The following is a 12,809-nucleotide window of genomic DNA, read 5'->3' on the forward strand; positions in this document are numbered from 1 at the left end:
ACGAGAGAGAAATGTTCACAAAAATTGCAAGCAGTGGGTTTATCCACTTTGGATTCAATTCATACATTCATAACGTACACATATGAAATATGCTAATTGTTCAGCCAGAGTTACATGGGTAGCATTTGCAGATTTGAACCTGATTGGTTCTTATATTTTGTTACGTAGTGATACTCTCATTTGCATACTATAACCTGACTGGCTCATTTACATACAACGGGATTGGCTGATTTGCATACCAGAACCCGAATTGACTCATTTGAACACTAGAATCTGCTTGGCTGATTTACATACTACACTCTAATTGGCTTAATTGTATACTAGAACCAGATTGACTGATTTGCATACTATAAACCAATTAGCCTATTTGCATACTACAACCTAATCGGCTCATCTGTATATAGTAAACCTTATTGGCTCATTTACATACTATAAACTGATTTGCATACTGCAACCTGATTTTCAGGGCTGATTTTCCTATTACAACCTGATTTGCATACTACACCCTAATCGGCTCATTTGCATACTAGAACCTGATTGACTGATTTGCATACTAGAACCTAATTGGCTCATTTGCATACTATAAACCGATTGTCTGATTTGCATACGAGAACCTAATCAGCTCATTTGCATACAGCAACCCTGATTGGCTCATTTGCATACTATTAACTGATTTGCATACTGAAACCTGATTTGCATACTTGAACCTGATGGGCTGATTTTCGTATTACAACCTGACTGGATGATTTGAATACTACAACATAATTGGCTAATTTGCATACTAGAACAAAGGCTAACAGAAGCTTTCTCTGATTTGCACTCGCAGGACACACACACACACACACACACACTTTAAACAGACCCTGTCACACAGGAGCTGGCTGTTTAGCAGTGTGGAACGTACCACACGTCTCTTGTAAAATGCTCTGCTTGTGTAATGGGAATTCCGCGCAGATGATTTAAGGGTTTGAGGGTCTGAGATGAAAACGTGCTGGAGAGACCAACGCACATCCAGCTGTGTGACAGATGTTAGGGAAAAAAACAGAGAGAGAGAGAGAGATGGATGAGGAAAATATTATTGTACTCGCCTTCTAGTTTATCAGGACGTCTTTTCGCCATCTCAGCTGTTAATTAAATGCGTTAAACAGAAGTATCGCCTTCTCCGACTTCAAATTTGTCCAGAATCTTAAAGAAATTCTCCCAAGTGTCACTCATTTGGATTTGCCCATGTTCACAATATGTTTGCTAACGACGCTGTATGAAAAGGGCGGAGATTATGCTAAATTCACCCAGCCAATCACGAACCTCATCACCAACCCCGTTACTTTACCTACAGTTTGCGCTAAATTTGATCAGCCAATCACAAACTTGATCATTTTTGCTAATGTTAGCTAGGCGACATAAACAGCTATCTAGCATAATGTATGCATAATGTATGCTAAGTATGACGGAGAGACATATAAGGAAAGCTAGCAGTGATGTCATGTGATCAAGTGTGTGATTGGCTGATTAAATTAAACACCGTTATTCCAAAACGTGTGTGTGTGTGTGTGTGTGTGGTATTTAGTCCACTGATCCCCCTTTATAATTCACAGTGTAAGTGAGATGTACAGATTTATTTAAAGCGCTGTTGTTGTTGTTGTTGTTGTTGTGTAAAGTGTTTGTGAACATGCGCATGGTGTTAATTACTTCAGGTTCGTTTGAACTCAGCCGGACTCAGGAGACGGGTTTAATACGAAGACTAGATTTTTTAAATCACACAATGACGTCGCTTTAGGAATTCAGGAATGATGTATTTTTACTTTTTAAAAGGAATTAGATTCACGTTCCTGACTAACCTTTCAGTACAGGTCAAAGGTCAGACAGACAGACAGACAGACAGGACAGACAGAGCAATAAACAAGCAGACAGACAGGCAGAAAGTCAGGCAGATAGACAGAAATAAATACAGACAGACAGATAGAGAGATCCGGAGACAGATGGACGCTCCAGCAGACAGACAGACGTAGATACACTGACAGACAGAAAGACAAAGTCTGACAGACAAACTCATAGACAAACAGAAAGTCAGATAGATGGATAGATTGATGGATAGATAGATAGATAGATAGATAGGAACAAAAACAGGCATGCAGAAAGTCAGATAGGCAGAAAAACACATAGATGGAAAGTTAAGTGTGTGTGTGTATATAGATAGATAGACAGATTTGATAGTTTGACAGTTTGGTAGATAGAGATGGACACAGACAGACAGACAGACAGTTTGATAGATAGAGATGGACACAGACAGACAGACAGACAGTTTGGTAGAAAGAGATGGACACAGACAGACAGACAGACAGACAGTTTGTAGATAGAGATGGACACAGACAGACAGACAGACATACAGACAGACAGTTTGATAGATAGAGATGGACACAGACAGACAGACAGTTTGATAGATAGAGATGGACACAGACAGACAGACAGACAGTTTGATAGATAGAGATGGACACAGACAGACAGACAGACAGTTTGATAGATAGAGATGGACACAGACAGACAGTTTGATAGATAGAGATGGACACAGACAGACAGACAGACAGTTTGATAGATAGATGAATGTAATACTATAAAATATTAATTAGTGTTTAGACAGACGTGTTGATCACATGACCAACAGCAATAATTTTTTTTACAGATAAAAGCAGGAGGTCATGTGACACACAGCTAACACAGTTTGTAGTTTAACTTTACCCCCCCCCCCCACCAGGCCCCCCGGTCTCCTGAGGTGGCGCTGTTAAAGTCGGGCTTCCCAAGACTCACGAGCTTTATTTCTTTCTCTCTCCGTTTCCGACACAGTCTGCCCTTCTGCAGAGTACTGACTTTAACGCATAAATAAACGGATGAACAGCACCGCGGCTCTGTAATGCTATAATACTATAATAGTATAATACTGTAATACTGTAATGTTGTAATGTTGTAATGTTCCTGCAGATGAAAAAGAGGTCTGCAGGTCGAATGTGTTTTCTTTTCCCCCGATGTTGTGCTAAATGTTGTGTGTTTCTATTTATTAATGTTATCAGCCTGAATCTTTGCATTAAACACTCAGTAAAATGAGCGCAGTGTGTTTTCTCTTCACGCTTTTCAGACGTTTCCCATCAGCCCCGGCGCTTCACGTTACTCACGTGAGTCACGTTATAATCTAACGAGCGCTGCGCTGCCGTTTCAGTTCTGTCTGTGGACGCACTCGTTCTCTCGGTTTCACACCTTCACGTCATCTTCCTTCCCACGTTTACCAAAACACCGCTCTGTCCCGGATCGGACATCAACTCAAAGTTCTGACATATAAATCTGCTTATAAACACGTGTGTGTGTGTGTGTGTGTGTGTGTGTGTGTGTGTGTGGTGCTGTTATAATAAAATAATAAACAGCGAAGGTGATTATTTTCCTATAACAGCACGACCCCCAAGTGTTTTATTCCTCAGTGTTAATGTTCGTGTTACATCATAGAGAACCTAACCAGTCGTTCCCTTACCATCTCTCTCTCTCTCTCTCACTCTTTTTCTCTCTTTCTCTCTCTGTCTCTCACTCTCTCGCTCTAATGGAGAACCCGTAAGCTCGTAAACTCCTCCGTGCTGAAGATGTCAGAACATCACAGCTTCACATCTGACGCTGGCACCGGAGACTCCTTCCTTAAATGTTAAATAAACGTCTCCTTAGCGTTCGAGAAGACTTCGAACACGTCAGTGAAAAATCCCACACGGGTTTTTTAAATCCGTTCACTGCTAGCGCCGCGTTCGCTGCACCAGTCCGCGTGAGGGAGCTGTTACTATAGAAACCATAACATAGAATGAGCGCGTTAACAGCTAATAGAAACCCGCGCTGCTGTCAGAGCTGCCCTTATCCAAAACTCATCAACACCTTCGTCTGACCAATCACGATCCGGGTGTGCTGTAATCGCGTAATAACCACCTGAGACCACAGAATCCGTCTCTGAATTTAAACCGGATTGAGAGCGCACAATATTTATCAACGTTGCTCATTTTACAACAAAACCAACGCGCAGCAGAACACACACAAAGACGGCAGCAGTGAGGTAACCGAGGTGACGAGTCCATGAGGCTGCGCTAGACTCTAGAACTGTACTAGACTCCATTTTAATGGGCTTTTTATACGTCTCCAGGTGGAAACCGTCTCCGTTTAAATCTTTCAGCTTTGGCAGAAACATCACACACAATCGTCTGGAGGAAATCTTTCTGAGACGAGGTTCATACAGATGTTATTAAGCTGTGAAGTCTGTCTGGGATGGATTCAGTAAACAGTAAAAAAAAAAAAAAAAAAAAAAATTGATTCCAAGAGACTCGTCGAGTCACATGTCAACTATACCGCCTAAGTAGGCATTTTCAGCCACGCTTACACTGTTACATATGAGAAAATCGCAAAAAAACCAAGCACCGTGAGGCGTTAAAATCTTAACAACTGACTCACTCTTACATAAAACACTATTAATAAAAACTATTACTAAGCATTTTTTATTTATCTTACACCTGTACTGTACAGTAGTTGTTTGTTGCTGGTGTTTTAAACATGTCCAGCAGGTGGCGATGTTGCTTCAGGAGAAATGCACTAGAGATCCTGGGCCGTGACGCAGGGAGTGAAGCTCCAAACCGAGCAGGTGGACATTACATTAAATTAACACAAACAACACACAAACTTTATACAAAAATAAATAAATAAAGAGCTGCGATTTGTTTTGGGGTTTTTTTTTTTTACATTCTTTTTTTTTATTGGCCGCAAACTGAAATACAACTTATTTTTATAATATTGATACATGGTTACAGTACTGAATAATTACTATAAACATATACTGTGTATTTAAAAAAATACAGCATTAAAGGAAGAATTTATCCAGAATTTCACTTCTGTCATTCTGCACTGGAGCTAAATGTAAGAGACGTTTGTCTCGGTATTTGTCTCAGAATTATATTTAAACGTATGAATAAAATAGCAGAATTAAATACACCTATTATTATTATTATTATTATTATTATTATTATTACTGTCATCTGAATCACTTCTATGCATTCAGGAAGGACGCGATTCAGTTTGATTAACGTTAAACTGGTTGCTGTAAAGCTTTCCTTACACATTAGCCGTTAGCCTGTTAGCTTCAGTGCAAAACGAAAGACTTCACAAGCTAAACATGTCTTGGCTGATTCGCAAAATCTGAGGGAAAATCAGGGTGAAGTTGTTTTTTTTTAGGGTTTTAACTTTATAGATGTTTAAATAAAATGTTAAAAGCTAAAGTGTTTACTGAAAGCGAGTCCGTATACGTGTCGCGTTAGCGGTAAAATTTTCCTTAAAGCTTGTCCTGACCCTCCAGCACCCCCTGGTGGTAGCTAGTATAGTTGCGTATTTGTGCCATTAGTGTTGCCGTACTTAAGTGCCGTGTAGTTTCCTGAGCTGGAGCATTTGCTACAGTCTTGATGTTAATCGCTGTGTAAACACGTCACGCTTTATGCTACAAACGATATGTGACTCTGGCGGTTCACCACACACACTCCGATCAGACACAGCACCAGCATCACCGCTCCGGCCGATATCAGAGCGATCTGCACCGTCTCCAGTGTGTCGATCCGGGCGAAGAGCTCCGCCTTAATCCTGTTTGCTGTGTCATCATCGAGCGCCGCCGTCTGAGACACACACACACACACACACACACACACACACACACATACACACACAGACACCTACATTGTCAGATTTCAAGAGGTAAAGAAATAAATCATTAAAATAATAATAAACTGACAGACAGACTGACAGGGATGTTCATAGAGGTCGATCGGTACCGATTTCGCATTAATCGACCGATCGTTTTTAAAATTGATACCGAATGAAAACATGACGGTAAAAGATTGCTGAGCTTTATTACAAAAATAAACAGTACTGTCTGTGCTTTTTTAAATGAAATAGTGATGGTTTTTATTTCGCCTCTAGAGGCTGCTCTCGTGCCGTATAATGACAGTGGACGCTTTTCACCCGCAACGGATGCAACCGGGAAAATAACCGATAATAACCGACAGTTCCAGCAATTCGTTATAATGCCGATTACTCGCCGAAACCGATCAATCGGTCGACCTCGGGACGCTAGGATGGTAAATGAAAAGTAAATGATGAGCTGAGGATCTTATTCTACTCTGTTGACCATCACTGACCTCGTTTAACCACAGGATGGGGAAGATGGTGTTCTCCTTCACTTTATTAAGGATCCTGAGACAGAAAGACAGTGAGGTCACATAGAAATCTGTAGAAATCCGTACATGTCCTGTAGAAACGGCAGCAGAGCTTTGGAATTATGTTCTGAAACCCACTTGATGTCCTTCGATGGACCGTACATCATGTTGAGCTGAAGGCGTTTGGCGAACCTCAGCGTGAAGCCTGTGAGCTGAGACACACGTAGAGCAGTTCACTGCACGCAAGGCAATGTGAGGATTACCCATAATACACTGCATTCGATTTAGCACTCGGAAATGTGCGTGAGCTTACCTAGCAAGCAGATGAAAGCCAGCAAGCCAATCTAATCTAGCAAATGAACGCAAACCAGAACGCGAAAGTAAACTAGCAAGCAAAAGTTAACCTACCAAAGACACACAAACTAGCAAGTAAACGCTAACCGAAGTGAAAGCAAACTAGCGAGTCAAGGTTAACCTAGCAACCAAAACGAAAACTAGCAAGTGAATGCAAACATGCAAGCGAAGACTACCTACAAAATAAAAGCAAACAAACTCAGAAGCAAAAACTAACTATCGAGTAAACACAAACTAACAAGCAAAAGCAAACCTAGCAAACAAACACGAACTAGAGAGTAAACACAAACTAGCAAGCAAAAGCTAACCTAGCAAACCAAATGCAAACTAGCAAGTGAAGGCTAACCTAGCAAGCAGACTCAAACTAGCAAGTAAACTGAAACTAGTAAGCAAAAGCTAACATATCAAACACACAAACTAGCAAGTGAAAAGTAACTTAGCAAGTAAACACAAACTATAGAGTAAACACAAACTAGCAAGCGAACGCAAACTAGCGAGTAAACACAAACTAGCAAGCAAAAGTTAACCTAGTAAACAAACACCTTTTAGCAAGTGAACACAGACTACAGTTCACCCCATCTACAGTCCTGAACTTCCTTTTAGTGCCCTAAGCAGGGTGTGAAGCTGACTGTCTCCTGCCCTGTTTAATGTTCTAGCATGAACTTTTACCGGTTCCACGTCCAGATAAGTGGAGTGTTCCTCGGGGTTCGGGTTTAAACCATGAACGAGTTCCAGCAGCTCCTTACTGCCGTGGAGGAAATGAGGGAGGGAAATGAACACAGGAGCACCTGAAAGACACACACACACACACACACACACGTCTCACTACAGGGAGATGAGATCAGACGTAGCGGAGCATTACAAATTCAGAGATCGTGCACCACGTGTTACAAGCTGGAGGCTGGAGGCAAGTCTGGGAGTTCGTCTGAGTTTTTTTTAAGGTAACCTAGTGGAGAAAAACTAACACAGCAAATGAAAGCTAAACTAACGATTGAAGAAAAGATCACCTACAAAAGCAAAAGCTTACCTACATAGTAAATGCAAATTAGCAAGCCACAAATAATCTAGCAGGAAAAGGCTAACCCGGTGAAAGAACACAAACTGGCAAGTGAAAAACAAACCTAGCTAGTAAACGCTAAGCTAGTGCTAAGTAGCAAATGAAAACTGACCTAGCAAGGGAAAGCTAGCCTCGCAAAGAATATCTAACCAACAAAAAGAAGCTTACATGTGGAACAAATACTTAGATGGAAAATGCAAACTAGCAAACAAAAGCTTACCTTCAACCGGTAAAACGGTGAGCATAATCTTAGCAAACAAAACACAGTAAATAAATGTGAATTAGCAAATGGAAACTAGCCTAGCAAAGCGAGAGCTAACTCAGTGAAGAAAAGCGACCAGAGATCATAAATGCAAACTCAGAAGGAAAAGCTAACCTAGCAAAGGCAAACTAGCAAGTGAAAGCTAATCTAGTGAACAGAAGCTAATGTTAACTGATGTCACTGGATCTTCTGTCAGACTCATACAAACTTCAGATTAACCGATTAGCAAAGTTGTGGCATTCCCTCTGGTAGCGACCTCGGGACTTCGTGATTTCCTGATTAACGGTACCGGGTTATTGGTGCTGTTTAATCTTCTTAATGTTTAGTAGTCAGTGTGTTTATTTCTGACAGTTTCAGTAGTTCGCTTGTCTTTTCCCGTGTTTCTGTTGTTGTCCTACTCTGGCTGTGAAACACACACACACACACCTTTACATGGTTTGATGTCGAGCACGCCGGCTATGGTGCAGTTCCTTGTGGTCTCTTTGTTTGTGCAGTAGCACAGGTTGTCTGGATTGTCCACCGGGGAGGCGAAGGTTTGCGGCGGCAGCATGTAGCGATACACCGTGATCCCCTTCAGATCCACAGTGCCTTCGAACTCGGCCAAGACAGACCTGAGACAAAAGACACGATGAGGAAGAGGAGGGGAACAACAGAGACAAGAAGAATGAGGTTGATGGACAGCTTCATAATCAAATCTCACAGTTTATACACAAACTAGCAAGCGAAAGATAATCTAGCGGACAAACACAAACTAGCGAGCGAAAGATAATCTAGCGAACAAGCACAAACTAGCAAGTGAAAGATAATCTAGCGAACAAACACAAACTAGCGAGCGAAAGATAATCTAGCGAACAAACACAAACTAGCGAGCGAAAGATAATCTAGCACACAAACACAAACTAGCGAGCGAAAGATAATCTAGCGAACAAACACAGACTAGCGAGCGAAAGATAATCTAGCGGACAAGCACAAACTAGCGAGCGAAAGATAATCTAGCGAACAAACACAAACTAGCGAGCGAAAGATAATCTAGCACACAAACACAAATTAGCGAGTGAAAGATAATCTAGCGGACAAACACAAACTAGCAAATGAAAGATAATCTAGCGAACAAACAAACTAGCGAGCGAAAGATAATCTTGTGAACAAACAAACTAGCGAGCGAAAGATAATCTAGTGAACAAACAAACTAGCGAGCGAAAGATAATCTAGCACACAAACACAAACTAGCGAGTGAAAGATAATCTAGCGGACAAACACAAACTAGCGAGTGAAAGATAATCTAGCACACAAACACAAACTAGCGAGTGAAAGATAATCTAGCACACAAACACAAACTAGCGAGTGAAAGATAATCTAGCACACAAACACAAACTAGCGAGTGAAAGATAATCTAGCGAACAAACACAAACTAGCGAGCGAATGATAATCTAGCGAACAAACACAAACTAGTGAGCGAAAGATAATCTAGTGAACAAACACAAACTAGCGAGCGAAAGATAATCTAGCGGACAAACACAAACTAGCGAGCGAAAAATATTCTAGCGAACAAACACAAACTAGCGAGTGAAAAATATTCTAGCGAACACAAACTAGCGAGCAAAAGATAATCTAGTGAACAAACACAAACTAGCAAGCGAAAGATAATCTAGCACACAAACACAAACTAGCGAGCGAAAGATAATCTAGCAGATAAACACAAACTAGCGAGCGAAAGATAATCTAGCACACAAACACAAACTAGCGAGCGAAAAATAATCTAGCAGATAAACACAAACTAGCGAGCGAAAGATAATGTAGTGAACAAACACAAACTAGCGAGCGAAAGATAATCTAGCAGATAAACACAAACTAGCGAGCGAAAGATAATCTAGCACACAAACACAAACTAGCGAGCGAAAAATAATCTAGCAGATAAACACAAACTAGCGAGCGAAAGATAATGTAGTGAACAAACACAAACTAGCGAGCGAAAGATAACGTAGTGGACGAAAGCGAATAAAAGGTGTGGGCACTGATTAATAAAACACACCTGCAGATATCTGAGGAGAAGAAGTACAACGGTGTCTTCTTGTCCAGGAACGGAGAGAAGGACGAGCCGTCTGTTCACTCACACACACACACACACACACACACACACACACAGGTCAGTCATTAAAATGTGCTTTCTGCTCCAACAAACCTTTAAACCTTTGCTTATTTATGCTTCTGTTCTAAACACTAGGGTTCTTACTAGAACCTCAGGCTCCGTCCCAAACCACACGTTCTTTAAAAAACCCTGGAATGAACTAGACCCGTGACGTTTGGGACGCAGCCGTGAGTGTGAAAGAATAAAAGCTCACCTGTGCCGTTGATCATATCACAGTACGTATTATTCCAGTAGGACAGAGACCTAAAACACACACACACACACACACACACACACACACACACACTGTCAATCACCTCCTCTCTTTAACTGCTGTTTGTTTGTTTACTTGTTTACGTCTTCTGCATGTGTCACTGCAGCAGTTGCCATGACAACCGTCCACCCAGTTCTGATCACTACATTAGTATGCAGGAAGACAAACTAAACATCTCCATCTGTCTGTCTGTCTGTCTGTCTGTCCATCTATCCGTCTGTCTGTCTTTTATTTGTCTATGCTCTTTGCTTTGTCTGTTGATCTGATAAATAATTATTTTAAACATTTAGCTATATCTGTCTGTCTGCCTGTTTTATCTCTCCGTCTATCCTTCCATCTGTCTGTGTCTTTGTCCATCGGTCTGTCTGCCTGCTTGTCTGTCTATCTGCTACTTATTTATACAAGTTTATCTATCTGTATATGTGTCTGCCTGTCTATCTGATAAGAATAAGAATAATCTGAACTTATCTTCCGCCATGTCCATCTATCTATCTGTCTGTCCATCAGACTGTCCATCTTTCTGTCTGTCCCTATGTCTGTATATCCATCTGTCTGTCTGTTCATCCATTTGCCTGTCTGTCTCTCTTTGTCTGTCTCTCAGGCTTTCTATCTGTCCGTCTCTCAGTCTATCTATCTATCTGTCTGTCTGTCTCTTGGGCTGTCTATCCATCTATATGTCTGTCTGCCCCTCCATTTGTTTGTCTCTTGTTCTGTTTATCCATCTGTCTGTCTGTCTGTTCATCTATTTGTCTTTCTGTCTGTCTCTCAGTCTATCTATCTGTCTGTCTGTCTGTCTCCTGGTCTGTCTATCCATCTGTCTGTCTGTCTCTCGGTCTGTCTATCCATCTGTCTGTCTGTCTGTTCATCTATTTGTCTTTCTGTCTGTCTCTCAGTCTATCTATCTGTCTGTCTGTCTGTCTCCTGGTCTGTCTGTCTGTCTCTCAGTCTGTCTATCCATCTGTCTGTCTGGTTATCTGTCTGTTTGTCTGTCTATCCATCTGTCTCTCTGTCTGGGTATCTGTCTATCTGTTTGGCTGCCTATGTACCTTTTGGTCAGGAGAGTTTTGTCCACTAGGGGTGCTAGAGTGCTGCTCTATCTGTAGCTAACGGCACAAAGATTAAACATTTAAACAATTCTAAGTGTGTGTGTGTGTGTGTGTGTGTGTATGTGAGTGTGTGAGTTTGTGTGTGTGTGTGTGTGTGTGTGTGTGGAGACAGACTCACTGCTGGCGGTTCCAGGAGTCGATGGTGGAAACTTTGTTGATGTCGTCTTTGCCTGTGAAGACGCTGTAGGGGCCGTCGTAGGTTCCGTTATACTGCTCACACAAACACACGTTACCTGTCTGTCTACACACACCTTACCATCATGTACACCACAGCGCTGCTGAATTCTGCACTCTGACTGGTCAGAAGGAGGTGGTGAGTAATTCTCTATAACAGCAGCTCTGACAGTAGCACAGGTTTGTATTAATGCGCTCGTTCCGGTGCTTTATCGTTTCCATAGTAACAGATGAGGTTCTATAGTAACAGGGACTCATACAGCAAACGTGCCACTGATAATAATCAGATTAAAATACTCGTCCATATGGTGAGGTTTTCTTACAATAAGGAGACGTTTATTTATTATAGCAATTATGGAAGGAGTCGCCAGTGTCAGTGCTTCGTAAGAGTCAGAGGTAAAGCTGTAACTTTTCGCTTCTTTGTATATCTCGGTAACAAAAGACGACAAGCTGCAGTTTTTTCCTCTTATTTACTTCGAGAGAGAGAAGAGAGAGAGAGAGAAAAGAGAGAGAAGAGAGAGAGAGATGAGAGAGAGAGAGAAAAGAGAGAAGTGAGAAAAGAGAGAGAAGAGAGAGAAAGGAGAGAGATTGAAGAGAGAGAGAGAAGAGAGAAAAGAGAGAGAGAAGAGAGAGAAGAGAGACACTTTGGGCCCAATTTGGACATTTTCACTTAGGGGTGTACTCACTTTTGTTGCCAGCGGTTTAGACATTAATGGCTGTGTGTTGAGTTATTTTGAGGGGACAGCACATTTACACTGTTACACAAGCTGTACACTCACTATTTACATTGTAGCAAAGTGTCATTTCTTCAGTGTTGTCACAGGAAAAGATATCATCAAATATTTACAAAAACGTGAGGGGTGTACTCACTTTTGTGAGATACTGTGTCTGTCTGTTCATCTATTTGTCTGTCCGTCTATCTCTCTGTCTGTCTGTCTCCTGGTATGTCTGTCTTTCTGGCGGTCTCCTGGTCTGTCTATCCATCTGTCTGTCTGTCTACCTATCTGTCTGTCTGTCTCTCGGTTTGTCTAGCCATCTGTCTGTCTGTCTATGTACCTTTTGGTCAGGAGAGTTTTGTCCACTAGGGGTGCTAGAGTGCTGCTCTATCTGTAGCTAACAGCACAAAGACTAAACATTTAAACAATTGTAATGTTATAACTCTGTGAGTGTGTGTGTGAGTGTGAGTGTGTGTGTGTGTGTGTGTGTGTTTGTGTGTGTGTGTGTGAGTGTGTGTGTGTG

General features: G+C 41.5%; 1 protein-coding gene across 1 annotated transcript in view; it reads right to left on the minus strand.

Annotated features, from left to right (window-relative positions):
* Window positions 1–4,715: 4,715 nt before the first annotated feature.
* The window catches only part of cd36 (CD36 molecule (thrombospondin receptor)), a 16,212-nt gene continuing 8,118 nt past the window's right edge, over window positions 4,716–12,809 (minus strand). The window contains exons 5-12 of the mRNA XM_053650790.1: window positions 11,515–11,606; window positions 10,231–10,280; window positions 9,921–9,990; window positions 8,315–8,499; window positions 7,239–7,357; window positions 6,354–6,427; window positions 6,198–6,252; window positions 4,716–5,675 (exon numbers count right to left, since the gene is read on the minus strand). Of these exons, the coding sequence (XP_053506765.1) occupies window positions 5,499–5,675; window positions 6,198–6,252; window positions 6,354–6,427; window positions 7,239–7,357; window positions 8,315–8,499; window positions 9,921–9,990; window positions 10,231–10,280; window positions 11,515–11,606 (822 nt within the window). The 3' untranslated portion in view covers window positions 4,716–5,498. The remainder of the gene's footprint in view (window positions 5,676–6,197; window positions 6,253–6,353; window positions 6,428–7,238; window positions 7,358–8,314; window positions 8,500–9,920; window positions 9,991–10,230; window positions 10,281–11,514; window positions 11,607–12,809) is intronic.

The sequence above is a fragment of the Ictalurus furcatus genome, chromosome 19 (genome assembly GCF_023375685.1).
Source record: "Ictalurus furcatus strain D&B chromosome 19, Billie_1.0, whole genome shotgun sequence".
Classification (NCBI taxonomy): domain Eukaryota; kingdom Metazoa; phylum Chordata; class Actinopteri; order Siluriformes; family Ictaluridae; genus Ictalurus; species Ictalurus furcatus.